Source organism: Gopherus flavomarginatus, chromosome 18 (genome assembly GCF_025201925.1).
Source record: "Gopherus flavomarginatus isolate rGopFla2 chromosome 18, rGopFla2.mat.asm, whole genome shotgun sequence".
Classification (NCBI taxonomy): domain Eukaryota; kingdom Metazoa; phylum Chordata; order Testudines; family Testudinidae; genus Gopherus; species Gopherus flavomarginatus.
The window spans coordinates 2626007-2643566 of record NC_066634.1 but is presented as its reverse complement, the minus strand read 5'-3'; the positions used below and the strand labels follow the sequence as shown (position 1 = coordinate 2643566).

Here is a 17560-nt window from a genome sequence, read left to right as displayed (position 1 = left end):
ATGCCAACTGTGGGCTGTGGTCTCACTGCCATGCTCCACCCTAGAAGCCACTGCTGCAGTACTTTGGGCTCATTCAGCAGGAACAGAGCTATACAAAGCGGAGATGGGTCTGGTGCTAGCATGTTCCACCAGTAAACTATGTCTTCTGGGCCCAGCCTCCATTGTTTTAAGTAAGTACAGCTTGGCTGCTGGCAAGGGAAGGATGTGACTTTATGGCAGCGGAAGTCCTGCCAAGCAGTTCCTAGCACATGGTCACTCCATTTATCCCATAAGGAGTGTGTGAAAGGCAGCAAGCTCAGCTGTTCTTCAAGGGGGAAGGGGAGGAGCAAGGCATGGTAGAAGGGTCATTGCAGAGTGATATTCACAGCTGTTTTTTTGGGGTTTGGCTGGCTGGACCGCAGGCTGTAACTTGATGCTTCAAGTCTGCGAATGTTGATGTGGTGCAGAGAGCTGCTGTGCAGAACTAAAGCTACCAGCTGCACTCACTTTGCTCCTAGGCCTCGCAGTTAACCCTGCTGATACAACACTGCAAATAGAAGCTTAGGGACGGCCAGAGTCCAAAATACCGAGGCGAGCCTCTCAGGGAGGTGTTATTTTAAGATGCAGCCAGCGCTTGCACCTTGCCGCAAGCTATATGTGTGGGCTCTGCAGCGGGACCAGGGCCGGTGGAGGGAAGGCAGCTGCTGCTCAGAGAGGTCTGGTCCAGCACTTGTCCCAAAGCTCACTGCACCTCGAGTCCACCAGCACGGTTTGGGGGGCTGAAATAAACAATGTCTGGCTGCCTGTAGCTCCACCTCCTGCCCTGGTCGGGCCAGGGACGTACAGGAGTGGCCTAGGCCCTGGTCCAGATGCAGCTGGCCCTCGCTCATCACCTGCCCATAGTTAGACCACCCCACCCCTGCTGTCTACGCAAGCCAAATGCCACCTCTCTGCCATCCCCATAGGGGGAGCCCCCCCCGGGTGCTAATCACAGAAATATCTGGCCGGTGCCCTGCCTCCATGGTGGAGCCCAGAGACCTCTGAAGCTGCCCCCCAGCCCTGCCTGAAGCTGAGAGGGGGAATGGATGAAATCCAGTCCTGTGCAAATAATAAAGGAGGGACAAGATGAGCTGGGTCAAGGGAGGAGCAGCCCTGGATCCTATGCTCCAGGGTTACTGTACATAGCCTCCTGCTCTAAGCCCTGGCCCCCACTCCCCTCCTAGAGCCAGGGAGAGAACCCAGGAGTCCTGGTTCCCAGCCCCCCCTGTTCTAAGCCCTGGACCCCACTCCCCTCCTAGAGCCAGGGAGAGAACCCAGGAGTCCTGGTTCCCAGCCCCCCCCTGCTCTAACCCACCAGCCCCCACTCCCCTCCCAGAGCCTAGGAGAGAACCCAGGAGTCCTGGCTCCCAGCCCCCTGCTCTAACCACCAGCCCCCACTCCCCTCCCAGAGCGGGGGAGAGAACCCAGGAGTCCTGGCTCCCAGCCCCCCCTGCTCTAACCACCAGCCCCCACTTCCCTCCTGAGCTGGGGAGAGAACCCAGGAGTCCTGGCTCCCAGCCCCCCTGCTCTAACCACCAGCCCCCACTCCCCTCCCAGAGCCAGGGGGAGAACCCAGGAGTCCTGGTTCCCAGCCCCCCCCTGCTCTAACCACCAGCCCCCACTCCCCTCCCAGAGCCAGGGGGAGAACCCAGGAGTCCTGGTTCCCAGCCCCCCCCTGCTCTAACCACCAGCCCCCACTCCCCTCCCAGAGCTGGAGAGAGAACCCAGGAGTCCTGGCTCCCAGCCCCCCTGCTCTAACCCACCAGCCCCCACTCCCCTCCCAGAGCCAGGGAAAGAACCCAGGCGTCCTGGCTCCCAGCCCCCCCTGCTCTAACCACCAGCCCCCACTCCCTTCCCAAAGCCAGAGAGAGAACCCAGGAGTCCTGGCTCCCAGTCCCCCCGCTCTAACCACCAGCCCCCACTCCCCTCCCAGAGCTGGAGAGAGAACCCAGGAGTCCTGGCTCCCAGTCCCCCTGCTCTAACCACCAGCCCCCACTCCCCTCCCAGAGCCAGGGAAAGAACCCAGGCGTCCTGGCTCCCAGCCCTGGCCCCTAGTGAGGGGTTAGCCCTTCCCCCTTTCTCCAAGGGGAGGGGGCGGGGCCGGGGCCCTGTGGCAGGTGGTAAACACAGCGCACGAGCCCTGCTAGGAAGGCGGGGCCGCAGCAACCGTTGGAAAACGGCGGGAAAAGAAAGCGCGGGAGGAGCTGGGAAGTTTCAAGGCTCCCCTTCCCTCCTGGGGGGTGGATAGGCGCCTGTGTTAAGGCCCCCCCACATCTCTCTGAGCACATAGGGCCATGGAGGGGAGTAAACAGGGTGAGGGGAAGATGGGGGCAGAGGGGGAATGGCCCCCATGGGGTGAATAAATCATGGCAATCCCACGATGCCCTTCTTTCTCATGCCACCAGCGGGGTGATCCCACAATGCCCTTGCTCACACCCGGGGGGGTGTTAATCCCACAATCGCTTTGTCCCTCACCCCAAGGGGGGATGATCCCACAACTCCTCACTCCCTCACACCACCAGTGGAGTGATCCCACAGTGCCCTGCTGCTCGCTCACGCTAAGGGGTGTGTGTGATCCCACAGTGCCCTGCTCGCTCATGTCAAGGGAGGGTCATCCACCAACTCCCCATTCCCCCACACAACCGCTGGAGTGATCCTACAGTGCCCTGCTGCTCGTTCACGCCAAGGGGGGTGATCCCGTAACTCCCCGCTCCCCCAGAGGAGTAATCCCACAATGCCCTGCTCGCTCACGCCAAGGGTGGGGGGCAATCTCAGTGCCCTGCTTGCTCATGCCATGGGGCAGTGATCCGACAGTGCCTCGCTCCCTCACACCATGGGGCAGTGATGCCACAGTACCCTTGTTGCTCACGCCATGGGGCGGCAATCCCACAATGCCCTTCTCTCTCATGCTGTGGGCCAGATAAATCGATGTCAACCCCACAGGGCCCTTCTACTGAATGCTATGGGGTGGATAAATCCCCCTAGAAAGCCCAGTTACAAGCTTGAGCTGAATTTTCTTTACAACAAACAATTCCTTTGATTTTTTTTTCTTCTTCCCAGTTCCCAGCGACTTTGCACCCAAGGCAGAGGAGCTGCTATTGCTGGTGAAACGACTGCAAGATGGTATTCGGGAGCTGGGTCTGGTGGTTAGCGCTGACAGCCAGGACTCCTGGGTTCTCTCACCAGCTCTGGGAGGGAAGTGGGATCTGGGGGCAGGGGAGCCAGTACTCCTGGGTTTGGGGCGGGGGAGTGGGGTCTAGTTGTCAGAACTGGAGTCTGTGAAAGGGAGCTCTGGTGTCCTTTTCTAGGCTCTACTAGTGACACTGTGTCACTTCTCTGTGCCTCAGTTTCCCCTCCTCTTTAAGTGAAGGTAGGAATAACTCCTCTCCTCCCAGCCATGCTCAAAAGAGCCTAGGGTGAAGGACGCATGTCAGGAACACAACCAGGCATATCCTTCTTCCCTCTGCAGCAGGGACCCTGGAGCCCCAAATGGATGACCTGGTAGGAAGGATCAGCAGACTGCAGCGAGGTGAGGGGAAGAGAAGGTGGGGGGTGGAGCACACTGGGCTGCAGCCCGCTCCCCCAGCACCCCTTACCTCCGTGCCCCCCTACTACTGGGCCCCCCAGTGTCAGCCCCTGTCTACCTGCCGCAGGGGCTAGATTCTGCTCTCACTGACAGCCCGTTTACATGGGGACACACACTCTACCCCCAGAGCCATGCTGCTGCCCCCGCCGGGGGATGTGCTGACCCCAGGAGCAGAGGCCATTGTCCGGTTTAGCTTCTGCAGCTTTGGAAACACTGCGTAAACGAGCCCAGGCACTTCAGAGCAGGGACTCCGGATTTCACCCAGTGTGGCTGAAATCAGACTCAGGCCCTTGGTAATGCAGGGATCTATATAATCCATCTATCCTCATGTACACCTATCTTTCTATAGTTCCCTAGCTCCATACTGACCCCTCCCTTCATCCCCGTACACACACCCCACTATCCAACCCCATATTGACCCCTCCCTCCATCCCCGTACACGCACCCCACTATCCAACCCCATACTGACCCCTCCCTTCATCCTCATAGACACACCCCACTATCCAATCCCATACTGACACCTCCCTCCATCCCCGTACAGACACCCCACTATCCAACTCCATACTGACACCTCCCTCCATCCCTGTACCTACACCCCACTATCCAACCCCATACTGACACCTCCCTTCATCCCCGTACACACACCCCAAAATCCAACCCCATACTGACCCCTCCCTCCATCACCGTACACACACCCCACTATCCAACCCCATACTGACACCTCCCTCCATCCCCGTACACACACCCCACTATCCAACCCCATACTGACACCTCCCTCCATCTCTGTATACACACCCCACTATCCAACCCCATACTGACACCTCCCTCCATCTCTGTATACACACCCCACTATCCAACGCCATACTAACCCGTCTCTCCATCCCCGTACACACACCCCACTATCCATCCCCATAGTGACACCTCCCTCCATCCCCGTACACACACCCCACTATCTATCCCCATAGTGACACCTCCCTCCATCCCCGTACACACACCCCACTATCCATCCCCATAGTGACCCCTCCCTCCATCCCCGTACACACACCCCACTATCCAACCCCATATTGACCCCTCCCTCCATCCCCGTACACACACCCCACTATCCAACCTCATACTGACCCCTCCCTCCATCCCCGTACACACACCCCACTATCCAACCCCATACTGACCCGTCTCTCCATCCCTGTACACACACCCCACTATCCATCCCCATACTGACACCTCCCTCCATCTCCGTACACACACCCCACTATCCAACCCCATATTGACCCCTCCCTCCATCTCCATACACACACCCCACTATCCAACCCCATACTGACTCCTCCCCCCATCCCCGTACACACACCCCACTATCCAACCCCATACTGACACCTCCCTCCATCCCCGTACACACACCCCACTATCCAACCCCATACTGACCCCTCCCTCCATCCCCATACACACACCCCACTATCCAACCCCATACTGACCCCTCCCTTCATCCCCGTACACACACCCCACTATCCAACCCCATACTGACACCTCCCTCCATCCCCGTACTGACTCCTCCCTCCATTCTCGTACACACACCCCACTATCCAACCCCATACTGACCCCTCTCTTCATCCCCGTACACACACCCCACTATCCAACCCCATACTGACCCCTCCCTTCATCCCCGTACACACACCCCACTATCCAACCCCATACTGACACCTCCCTCCATCCCCGTACTGACTCCTCCCTCCATTCTCGTACACACACCCCACTATCCAACCCCATACTGACCCCTCCCTTCATCCCCGTACACACACCCCACTATCCAAACCCATACTGACCCGTCCCTCCATCCCCGTACACGCACCCCACTATCCAACCCCATACTGACCCGTCTCTCCATCCCCGTACACACACCCCACTATCCAACCCCATACTGACACCTCCCTTCATCCCCATAGACACACCCCACTATCCAATCCCATACTGACACCTCCCTCCATCCCCGTACAGACACCCCACTATCCAACTCCATACTGATACCTCCCTCCATCCCTGTACCTACACCCCACTATCCAACCCCATACTGACACCTCCCTTCATCCCCGTACACACACCCCAAAATCCAACCCCATACTGACCCCTCCCTCCATCACCGTACACACACCCCACTATCCAACCCCATACTGACACCTCCCTCCATCCCCGTACACACACCCCACTATCCAACCCCATACTGACCCCTCCCTTAATCCCCGTACACACACCCCACTATCCAACCCCATACTGACCCCTCCCTTCATCCCCGTACACACACCCCACTATCCAACCCCATACTGACACCTCCCTCCATCCCCGTACTGACTCCTCCCTCCATCCCCGTACACACACCCCACTATCCAACCCCATACTGACCCCTCCCTCCATCCCCGTACACACACCCCACTATCCAACCCCATACTGACCCCTCCCTTCATCCCCGTACACACACCCCACTATCCAACCCCATACTGACACCTCCCTCCATCCCCGTACTGACTCCTCCCTCCATCCCCGTACACACACCCCACTATCCAACCCCATACTGACCCCTCCCTTCATCCCCGTACACACACCCCACTATCCAACCCCATACTGACCCCTCCCTTCATCCCCGTACACACACCCCACTATCCAACCCCATACTGACACCTCCCTCCATCCCCGTACACACACCCCACTATCCAACCCCAAACTGACTCCTCCCTCCATCCCCGTACACACACCCCACTATCCAAACCCATACAGACCCGTCCCTCCATCCCCGTACACGCACCCCACTATCCAACCCCATACTGACCCGTCTCTCCATCTCCGTACACACACCGCACTATCCAACCCCATACTGACATCTCCCTTCATCCCCATAGACACACCCCACTATCCAACTCCATACTGACACCTCCCTCCATCCCTGTACCTACACCCCACTATCCAACCCCATACTGACACCTCCCTTCATCCCCGTACACACACCCCAAAATCCAACCCCATACTGACCCCTCCCTCCATCACCGTACACACACCCCACTATCCAACCCCATACTGACACCTCCCTCCATCTCTGCATACACACCCCACTATCCAACCCCATACTGACACCTCCCTCCATCTCTGTATACACACCCCACTATCCAACGCCATACTGACCCGTCTCTCCATCCCTGTACACACACCCCACTATCCATCCCCATACTGACACCTCCTTCCATCCCCGTACACACACCCCAATATCCATCCCCATAGTGACACCTCCCTCCATCCCCGTACACACACCTCACTATCCAACCCCAAACTGACACCTCCCTCCATCTCTGTACACACACCACACTATCCAACCCCATACTGACACCTCCCTCCATCCCCGTACACACACCCCACTATCCAACCCCATAGTGACACCTCCCTCCATCTCCGTACACACACCCCACTATCCAACCCCATATTGACCCCTCCCTCCATCCCCGTACACACACCCCACTATCCAACCTCATACTGACCCCTCCCTGCATCCCTGTACGCACACCCCACTATCCAACCCCATACTGACCCCTCCCTCCATCCCCGTACACACACCCCACTATCCAACCCCATACTGACACCTCCCTCAATCCCCATACACACACCCCACTATCCATCCCGATACTGACCCCTCCCTCCATCCCTGTACACACACCCAACTATCCAACCCCATACTGACCCCTCCCTCCATCCCCGTACACCCCCCCACTATCCAACCCCATACTGATACCTCCCTCCATCCCCATACACACACCCCACTATCCATCCCCATACTGACCCCTCCCTCCATCCCCGTACACACACCCCACTATCCAACCCCATACTGACCCCTCCCTCCATCCCCGTACACACACCCCACTATCCATCCCCATACTGACCCCTCCCTCCATCCTCATACACACACCCCACTATCCAACCCCATACTGACACCTCCCTCCATCCCCGTACACACACCCCACTATCTAACCCCATACTGATCCCTCCCTCCATCCCCGTACACACACCCCACTATCCATTCCCATGGTGACCCCTCCCTCCATCCCCGTACACACACCCCACTATCCAACCCCATACTGACACCTCCCTCCATCCCCGTACACACACCGCACTATCCATCCCCATACTGACACCTCCCTCCATCCCCGTACACACACCGCACTATCCATCCCCATACTGACCCCTCCCTTCATCCCCGTACACACACCCCACTATCCATCCCCATACTGACCCCTCCCTCCATCCCCGTACACACACCCCACTATTCAACCCATACTGACCCCTCCCTTCATCCCCGTACACACACCCCACTATCCAACCCCATACTGACCCCTCCCTTCATCCCCGTACACACACCCCACTATCCAACCCCATACTGACACCTCGCTTCATCCCCGTACACACAACCCACTATCCACCCCCATATTGACCCCTCCCTTCATCCCCGTACACACACCCCACTATCCAACCCCATACTGACACCTCCCTCCATCCCCATACACACACCTCACTATCCATCCCCATACTGACACCTCCCTTCATCCCCGTACACACACCGCACTATCCATCCCCATACTGACCCCTCCCTCCATCCCCGTACACACACCCCACTATTCAACCCCATACTGACCCCTCCCTTCATCCCCGTACACACACCCCACTATCCAACCCCATACTGACCCCTCCCTTCATCCCCGTACACACACCCCACTATCCAACCCCATACTGACACCTCGCTTCATCCCCGTACACACAACCCACTATCCACCCCCATATTGACCCCTCCCTTCATCCCCGTACACACACCCCACTATCCAATCCCATACTGACACCTCCCTCCATCTCTGTACACACACCCCACTATCCATCCCCATACTGACACCTCCCTCCATCCCCGTACACACACCCCAATATCCAACCGCATACGGACAGCTCCCTTCATTCCCGTACACACACCCCACTATCCAACCCCATACTGACCCCTCCCTCCATCCCCGTACACATACCCCACCATCCATCCCCATACTGACCCCTCCCTTCATCCCCGTACACACACCCCACTATCCAACCCCATACTGACCCCCCCTCCATCTCCGTACACACACCCCACTATCCATCCCCATACTGACCCCTCCCTTCATCCCCGTACACACACCCCACTATCCAACCCCATACTGACCCCTCCCTCCATCCCCGTACACACACCCCACTATCCAACCCCATACTGACCCCTCCCTCCATCCCCGTACACACACCCCACTATCCAACCCCATACTGACACCTCCCTTCATCCCCGTACACACACCCCACTATCCATCCCCATACTGACCCCTCCCTTCATCCCCGTACACACACCCCACTATCCAACCCCATACTGACCCCTCCCTTCATCCCTGTACACACACCCCACTATCCATCCCCATACTGACCCCTCCTTCCATCCCCGTACACGCACCCCACTATCCAACCCCATACTGACCCCCCCTCCATCTCCATACCCACACCCCACTATCCAACCCCATACTGACTCCTCCCTCCATCCCCGTACACACACCCCACTATCCAACCCCATACTGACCCCTCCCTCCATCCCCATACACACACCTCACTATCCATCCCCATACTGACACCTCCCTCCATCCCCATACACACACCCCACTATCCATCCCCATACTGACCCCTCCCTTCATCCCCGTACACACACCCCACTATCCAACCCCATACTGACCCCTCCCTTCATCCCCGTACACACACCCCACTATCCATCCCCATACTGACACCTCCCTCCATCCCCATACACACACCTCACTATCCAACCCCATACTGACCCCTCCCTTCATCACCGTACACACACCCCTCTATCCAACCGTATACTGACCCCTCCCTCCATCTCCGTACACACACCCCACTATCCATCTCCATACTGAACCTTCCCTCCCTCCAACCCCACACCACCCCATCCATCCCCATACACACCTCTCCATCTATCTATCCATGCATCACACCTCATCCCACACACCACTGCTCCAGCCCCTTAGACATCCCCCCCCCCCACACCCTCACCGTTAACCCCTTTGGTCTCTCCGTAGCTAAGCAGAATCTGAGCCAGGAGCTGCATGATGGGAAGATGCGCAGCGAGGAACTGCAGGCAGAGCTGGAGGAGCGTAAGTCACCCCCAGCTGTGCTCTCTATGGCTCATGTTGCTCCTCAGGCCTTTGGCCCAGATTCTCAAAGGTGCCTAACTCCCCTAGGCACCAAATACCTTTAAAGATTTGGGCCAGGGCATCTTCTGAGCTCTCTGGCAGCAGGCTCCTTTGCAGCGCGGGCTACTTCACTACCCAGGTGCATGCTGGGGGGGCACCCACCCCCTAGTGCTGGTGAGACCCATCCCCGAACCCAGAGGACATGAGCCCCCAGCCAGTTTGTTTCCCTCCCCCCTACTCTCTTGCAGTGAACAAGGAGAAGTCGAACCTGGAGGAAATCTGCAGCCAGAAGCAAGGTGAGAACAGGCCTTTAGCGGGCAGGATGGCAGCTCCGGGCTGGACAGCCGAGATAAAGGCACTGTCCGCTTTGGTCCCGTGCTTTGGATCCACTGTTGAGAAGGACTCGAGGAGACACAGGCGTTACCATTAGCAGCGGGATACAACACAGCATCTGCCCCTCAGACTCCTTGTGGGCCCCCCTGCCAGTCCCCTCTATTTCAGAGACTTCCTGCCTCTCTGCTCCTTCTCTCCCCTGCCAGGGGTGCTGCATGCCCGCAGAGGTGTTGTGTGTCCCCTTTGTCCTCTCCCTTACACCAAGTCCCCCGATTCCTACCGCATCCCAGGGCTCCTGTGTGCCCCCCATTCCTCCTCCCTCTCACCAGGCTTCCCCGATCTCCCCCATCCCAGGCCTTGTGTGCGCCTTCCCTCACCAGGGTCCCCCGATCTCCCTCCATCCCAGGGCCTCTGTGTGCCCCCCATTCTGCCTCCCTCACACCAGGGTCCCCTGATCTCCCCCCATCCCAGGGCCCCTGTGTGCCCTCTATCCTCCTCACTCTCACCAGGCTTCCCTGATCTTCCCCATCCCAGGCCTTGTGTGTGCCCCCCTCCCCGCTCCATCACACCAGGGTCCCCTGATCTTCCCCGTCCCAGGCCTTCTATGTGCCCCACATTCCCCCTCCCTCACAGCAGGATCCCCCAATCTCCTGCCAACCCAGGGCCTCTGTGAGTCCCCCATTCCGCCTCCCTCACACTAGGGTCCCCCAATCTCCCCCCATCCCAGGGTCTCTGTGCTCCCCCCATTCTCCATCCTCTCATACCAGGATCCCCAAGTCTCCTCCTGCCAGGGGCTCTGTGTGCCCCCACCCCCCAGGTAAGTGGGACCTGCCCAAAGGCAGGCCGGAGTGAGCACCCCATGGGGAGTGGGGTGGCCCCAGCAGGGATCAGCGTGTGGTGTCTCTCTGGGAGCTGTGTCCCCAGCACTAACGCGCGTGTCCCTTCCAGAGGTCCTGAGGACCCTGCAGCTCCGCTGCCAGGAGACAGAGGCCGAGGCCAAGCGGTGAGAGGGGGATAGGGCAGGGGTTGGGGCAGGAGGGAGGGGTGTGTATGGGGATATAGACTGAGTCTGAGAGACACTGAGAACCATATAGAGAGAGAATGACTCCTTGGTTCAGCTCTGGGAGGGGAGTGGGGTCTACTGGTTAGAGCAGGGGAGGCGAGGGCTGGGAGCCAGGACGCCTGGGTTCTATTCATGTCACGGCCTGATATTGGGCCAGGTGTTTCCGCTTCTCTGCCCATGTGTGGGGGTTGGGTAGCTTCACCTGAGGAAGGTGTCTTGGGGTCCCCCGCTGGCGATAGCCTCGTCTGGGAGTCAGGCCGCCGGGGCCCACCGTCTGGGCCGCTCTTGTTCGCCCCGTGCAGGCAGCAGACGCTGTCCCAGGAGCGGAAGCAGAGCATCGAGGAGCTGACGGCAAAGATCCAGGAGGAGAAGCTGAAGCAGCGGAAACAGAGGTACCCCCCGCCCCCCTGCAGCAGACTGAACGTGGGACAGGATCCCCAGCTCTATAAGCGGGAGTTGCTACTGGTCCAACCCTCCTGCCCCCGGTGCCCTGGAGATGGCCAAGTGTCGTACACAGCACCCAGCACAACAGGCAGTGAGCCAGAGTGGGCAGTGCATTCTGGGATATCTAGATGCTCCCTTCTCTCCGTGAAATCTACGGCAGCCCGATCCTCAAAGTAAATCCCTTAGCGGGTCTGGGGCGTCCATCCTTGGGGCAGCCCCCGGTGTGCCAGACAGGCCAACCCACGGGCAAGCGCTCCAAGAGAGGCCAGGGTTGCGCACCCCACTTTGTCGACTAGCTGCCTGACCTAGGTGTGCAATGGTGGCTCCCTGCTGCAGCCTGAGCATCTGCCTCGGATTCCACTCCCTGGGCGTGTTTCTGTTCTGTCCGGGAAAGTAACGACCAGTGATTAACGAGCTGCCAGGCCCACAGCGCAGAGGTGACGGTGCTCGGCCTGGGTAGTCCTGGCTTTGCCACAGGCCCTCGCTTGCCAGCACCTGCTCACCAGAGGGAGTAGAGTCGCCCTGGGGAGTGAATCAGCCCTTAGCGTCTCTCTCTGTCTCTCTCACACGCACAGCACCCGGGTGCACAAGCACACGCACACACACACACACACTCACACACACAGAGCTCATCCCTTCCAGTGGGGTGCAGCAGGGGGACATACACCCACACACTCACACCTAACAGGGCTCATCCCTGCAACTGGGGATGGCAGTGACACGCACACTCACAGCGCACGGCTGAGCCCCTCCAGCAGGGACACACACACACCCACACACACACAAAGCAGGGCTCATCTCTTCCAGCAGGGGGCGGCAGGGACATACAGGTACTACACTGTATGTAATGCACTCTGTGTGTGTCCCTGCTGCCCCCTGCTGGAGGGAACAGCCCTGCTGTGTGTGTGTGTGTGTGTGTGTGTGTGTGTGTGTGTGTGTCCCTGCTGCCCACTGCTGGAGGGGATGAGCCCTGCTCTGTGTGTGGTTGTGTGTGTCCCCACGCTGTAGGGGCTGAGCCATGTGCTCTGTGTATGTGTCCCTGCTGGAGAGGCTGAGCTCTGTGTGTGCGTGTATGTGTGTGTGTGTCTCTGCTGCCCCCGGCTGGAGGGGATGAACCCTGCTCTGTGTGTGTGCGTGTGGAGGTGTGTGTTTCTGTTGCGTGCAGAACTCCACACTCCCTGTACCTCAGTCGCCCTCTCTGCCCCATGGCAGCCCCTCACCCCTTGTTGTTTCCAGGCTGGAATTTGAACAGCAGCTGGACGAGCTGATGGAGAAGCACAAGAGCCTCCAGGAGTGCCATGTAAGAGCCATCAGGGTCCATCCCCTGTGCTGTTCCTGGGCCAAGTGGGGCGGGGTGGGGGTGGGGTCCAAGGGAACGCCCCCTAGGGACAGCCTGGGGGACACAACCCTACTGGGAGGGGACCTGGGCATGTGTGGGAGGGAGTGGGTTACAGGTTACAGCAGGGAGTCTGACCGGGAGCCGGGATTCCTGGGTTCTCTACCTGGCTTTGAGGGGGGGCTAGGAGCCAGGACTCCTGAGTTCTTGCCCCGGCTCTGGGCGGGGAGTGGGATCTTGCGGGGAGGTTGAGAACCAGGACAGAGGTTGAGGACACTCAGTGCCAACAGAAGCCAAGGGTATCCACAGTGTTTCGCTGTGGCAGCATTAGAGGAGGGACCTGATATAAGGCCTAGGGGGAGAGGGGAACTACTCTTTAGCTGGTACAAGCTGCGTCTCCCCTCGGAGACCAGGCTTTGACCTGGGATGAGATCCGGCCATGGGCTGTTAGTGTGAGGGAAGCCTGTGGACGCCCCCCCTCCACACTTCCTCCTCCCCATGGCTCTGTGGTGAATTCCCTCTGCCTCCTAGAGCATGGAGAAGCTGGCTGCCGAGATCTGCAGCATGGCCGAGAGCAAGGAACGTTTGCTGAGCGAAGGTGAAGAATCTCTCTGGGCCTCAGTTCCCAGTTATAAAGCGGGCAGAATAATCCCTGCTTTGGTCTGTCTTGTTTATTTGGAGTGCAGACGCTTGGGGGCAGGGACCATCTCTCAGTCAGGGTCTGGGCAGCGCCTGGCATGATGGGGCCCTGATCTTGGTCGGGGTCTGGTCAGCGCCTGGCACGACGGGGCCCTGATCTTGGTCGGGGTCTGGGAAGTGCCTGGCATGATGGGGGGCCCTGAACTCAGTTAGGGTCTGTGCAGCGCCCAGAACGACGGGGCCCTGATGTTGGTCGGGGTCTGGGAAGTGCCTGGCATGACGGGGCCCTGATCTCAGTTGGGATCTGGGCAGCGCCTGGCACGGTGGGGTCCAGATCTTGGTCTCTGCAGACATGTCTCAGTCCAGGAGCTGGGCCCCATCCGTTCTCACTGAGATCCCAGCACCCGAGTTACGCTGCCCTGTGATGCTGTTTCTGTCATTTGCCCTAGACAAGCTGATCCAAGACAACTTGGCCCAGGTCGAAAAGCAGCTGGACTCCCTGCCCCAGGCAGAGGCAGCTCCCAGACAGGAGAGGATGTTCCTGAAGAGCCAGGAGGCCAGCACTGCCCTGTGAGTGCTGAGTGCCACCAGCTTGTGCCAGCCCCAGGGGAACAGTACTGCATGGATACACCAAGAGCAGGACTCCTGGGTCCTATCCTCAGCTGGGGGAGGGGAGCAGGGTCTAGTGGTTAGAGCAGGGGGGCTGGGAGCCAGGACTCCTGGCTTCTATCCCTGCCTTGAGGAGTGAAGGCACCTCAGGTGCTGCCCTGAAACCATCCATCCAGGCCAGTGCAGAGCGTGCCTTGGCACAGCGCTGGCAGAGGTCCGCCAGGAAGAGGGGATGCAGAGAGAGTCGTTCCCAGCACAGCCTGCCTTGTCTAGGGGGTGATTGCTGTCCATCACCGAGGTGTCTGGGCTGATCACTGCCTTCTGTTGTCCCCAGGCAGCTGTTCCAACAGGAAAACAAGAGAGCCACCGAGTATCTGGAGGCAGCTTCACGCCGCCACTCAGAACTGCAGCAGAAGTTCAAGAGGTGAGTGCAGGGGGGGCTGGGAGCCAGGACTCCTGGCTTCTGTCCTGGCTCTAGGAGGGGAATGAGGTCTACTGGGCTAGAGCAGGGCAGGACTGGGAGCCAGGACTCCTGGGTTCAATCCTGGCTTTGGGAGGGGAGTGGGGTCTAATGGTTAGAGCAGGGTGTGACTGGGAGGTTCTATCCCTGATTCTGTGAGCTTGGTGCTGAGGCTGCTGCTTTGCTGTGGGAACAGTTAGTCCAAGGCCCTGACTGGTTTGTCCAGGAAACTCCCCTGGCACATTTTGGGCCCTCTTCGCCTGGCCCAGTCCCAACTTGGTCGAGCCCACTTCACCTCCCTCCACATTCCCCGTGTCTCCAGTGGCTTATGGGAGTCCTCACTGTCCTGCTTGCTCTGCTGTGCTGGGCAGCGGCTGCGTGCCCCACCAGAGGTGGCTGCATTTCTCTGCTGCCATAGTCCTTGTGACATAGCCCTTCCTCTCTGCGAATGGCTCGGATGTCCTGGTGACGGGCCCGGCCAGGCGCTACTGTTGTTTGATTATAACCAATATTTCTGGTCTCTTTCAGGCTGACGTCTGAGCTGGAAGCCCAGCAGGTGAGGATGGTAGCGACAAAGGGAAATCTCTGGTACGCAAAGGGGCAGGGCTTGGCTAGATGGTCCACCGGAGTCTGTGGTGCTGGACCCCTGTGACCAAGACATTGCCACATGGACAGAATACCCCACCTGATATGCAGAGAGAGGGATGTACGAGGATGCATGGATGGAGGGGTGCATGGGGGAAGGAGGGCTGGCTGGCTGGAGGTGTGCAAGGCCTGGCTGGCTGGAGGTAGGTGTGCGAGGCCTGGCTGGAGGTGTGCGAGGCCTGGCTGGCTGGCTGGCTGGCTGGAGGAGTGCGAGGCCTGGCTGGCTGGCTGGTTGGAGGTGTATGAGGACTGGCTGGCTGACTGTAGGTGTGCAAGGACTGGCTGGCTAGAGGTAGGTGTGCAAGGGCTGGCTGGCTGGCTGGAGGTGTGCGAGGCCTGGCTGGAGGTGTGCGAGGCCTGGCTGGCTGGCTGGCTGGAGGAGTGCGAGGACTGGCTGGCTGGCTGGTGGTGTGTGAGGTGGCTGGAGGTGTACAAGGCCTGGCTGGCTGGAGGTAGGTGTGCGAGGCCTGGCTGGAGGTGTGCGAGGCCTGGCTGGCTGGAGGAGTGCGAGGACTAGCTGGCTGGCTGGAGGTGTGTGAGGTGGCTGGAGGTGTGCGAGGCCTGACTGGAAGTGTGCGAGGACTGTCTGACTGGTGGTGTGCAAGGATTGGCTGTCTGGAGGTAGGTGTGCAAGGCCTGGCTGGCTGGCTGGCTGGCTGGAGGTGTATGAGGACTGGCTGGCTGACTGGAGGTGTGCAAGGACTGGCTGGCTGGAGGTAGGTGTACAAGGCCTGGCTGGCTGGAGGTAGGTGTGCGAGGCCTGGCTGGAGGTGTGCGAGGCCTGGCTGGCTGGCTGGCTGGAGGAGTGCGAGGCCTGGCTGGCTGGCTGGAGGTGTGTGAGGTGGCTGGAGGTGTACAAGGCCTGGCTGGCTGGAGGTAGGTGTGCGAGGCCTGGCTGGTTGGCGGCTTTCCTGGCTCTGGGTTCCTGCTAGTGCCCGAGGCCCCTGGGAGGCCCAGCAATCGCTCGTACCCCTTTGGGTGTCCCAATCAGCCTGCCAGCCAGGGGACTGAGCGGCCCCTGGGGCTGGGACCCACGGCCCTTCCCTAAATGCCCAGCAGCGCAGTGGGGCCAGGCTTGGGGCCAGACCTAGGGTGGAGCGATCGCACTTGGGTTGGATCTGAGGCCTAGCGCCAGCGTCTGAGCGTTCTCACCCAGCCGTGTCCCACCGTCCCGGCTAGGGGGACAGGCCGACCCTTCCACATCTCCCCCCGTAACCTCCGCCCTGTGCTCTGCCCCACTGCAGGGATCCAGGGGTGACTCGGCCAGCATGGAAACAGATGCCTAACCCCCGCCCCCCCCCAACGAGAGCTAGAACGGCGCCCCCCAAGGATCGGCCTGGAGTTAAGTCACCTCTGGATGTATCGGGCTCCTTGTTATGAATAAAAACATCCTTCCCTCCACCCCCTGCTGGCCTCTGCTCGGTTACTGGACTCGGGGTGGGAGCCATCTGTCCCATTCGGCGGCCTACAGTTCAGGGAGGTTGGGGATCGTGTGCGGAGGGGTCAGGCAGCCCCCCGAGAATGATGAAAGGGTTAGTGAGAGGTACCAGGAGCTCGGTCTATTTAGGCAAACCAGGAGAAGGTGAAGAGGTGACTTTATCCCCATCTATAAGTACCAGCAGGACAAATTCAGCCTGGGAAGAAGGCGTCCGTTTTTAACGATGAGAGGAATTAACTGATTTCCCACGGGGCACAGTGGAGTCTCCATCCCTGGCCGTGGTTCAGTCGAGACGGGGTGAAGCCACCTGGCTGCATCAGTCCCGGCCGGAACCATGGGGCAGCAGCGAGTGGTCACGTCTGTGCCAGGCAATCTCCGTCCCGCGGCAGGGTCTGCCGTCATTCTGGGGTCCCGGATGCGTGAAGCGAGTGGGAGCTTCCTTGTCAGGCTGCCTTGGTGTCAAGCGGCGCTAGGGGCCCTCTCCATATGGAGTCAGTGGTGCACTGACACCCGGGTCCCAGTGTGGCCCCAGGGGGCCTGTGCGGCGGGGAGTAGGGTGGGAGGCTCAGGAGGTGGCGCTGCTACCCATGCTGCATCGGCTCCCAGCTCAGGGGAGGGAGCAGTGGAGAACAAATGGGATATGCCTGCGTTGCTCCGTGTATGCCTGAGTGGAGTAGCCTGTGGAACTCCCTGCTGCAGGGTATCAGAGAGGCAAAGAGTAAAGGTGAATAGAAATAAGAGTGGATTTCACAT

The 17560-nt window shown here is 59.5% G+C and overlaps 1 protein-coding gene and 1 long non-coding RNA gene across 5 annotated transcripts; one reads left to right on the top strand and one right to left on the bottom strand.

The window, feature by feature from the left end:
* Positions 1-3029: 3029 nt before the first annotated feature.
* LOC127036880 (synaptonemal complex central element protein 1-like) lies at positions 3030-16751 on the top strand (the record flags this gene model as incomplete). The annotated part of the gene is made up of 12 exons (XM_050928153.1): positions 3030-3141; positions 3488-3547; positions 9727-9801; positions 10089-10136; positions 11122-11176; positions 11539-11628; positions 12917-12980; positions 13548-13614; positions 14105-14225; positions 14599-14688; positions 15253-15280; positions 16614-16751. Coding segments are annotated over 12 exons (852 nt in total), but the record flags the coding sequence as incomplete, so codon positions are not given.
* LOC127036854 (uncharacterized) lies at positions 4950-7647 on the bottom strand. 4 transcript variants are annotated; one of them, XR_007770246.1, is made up of 3 exons: positions 7571-7647; positions 5524-5573; positions 4950-5075 (listed from the first exon to the last, which is right to left on the bottom strand). It is a non-coding gene; the product is annotated as an uncharacterized LOC127036854 (long non-coding RNA). The 4 variants fall into 4 exon arrangements; XR_007770248.1 differs by lacking the exon at positions 7571-7647 and adding an exon at positions 6972-7003; XR_007770247.1 differs by lacking the exon at positions 7571-7647 and adding an exon at positions 6272-6348.
* Positions 16752-17560: the final 809 nt, after the last annotated feature.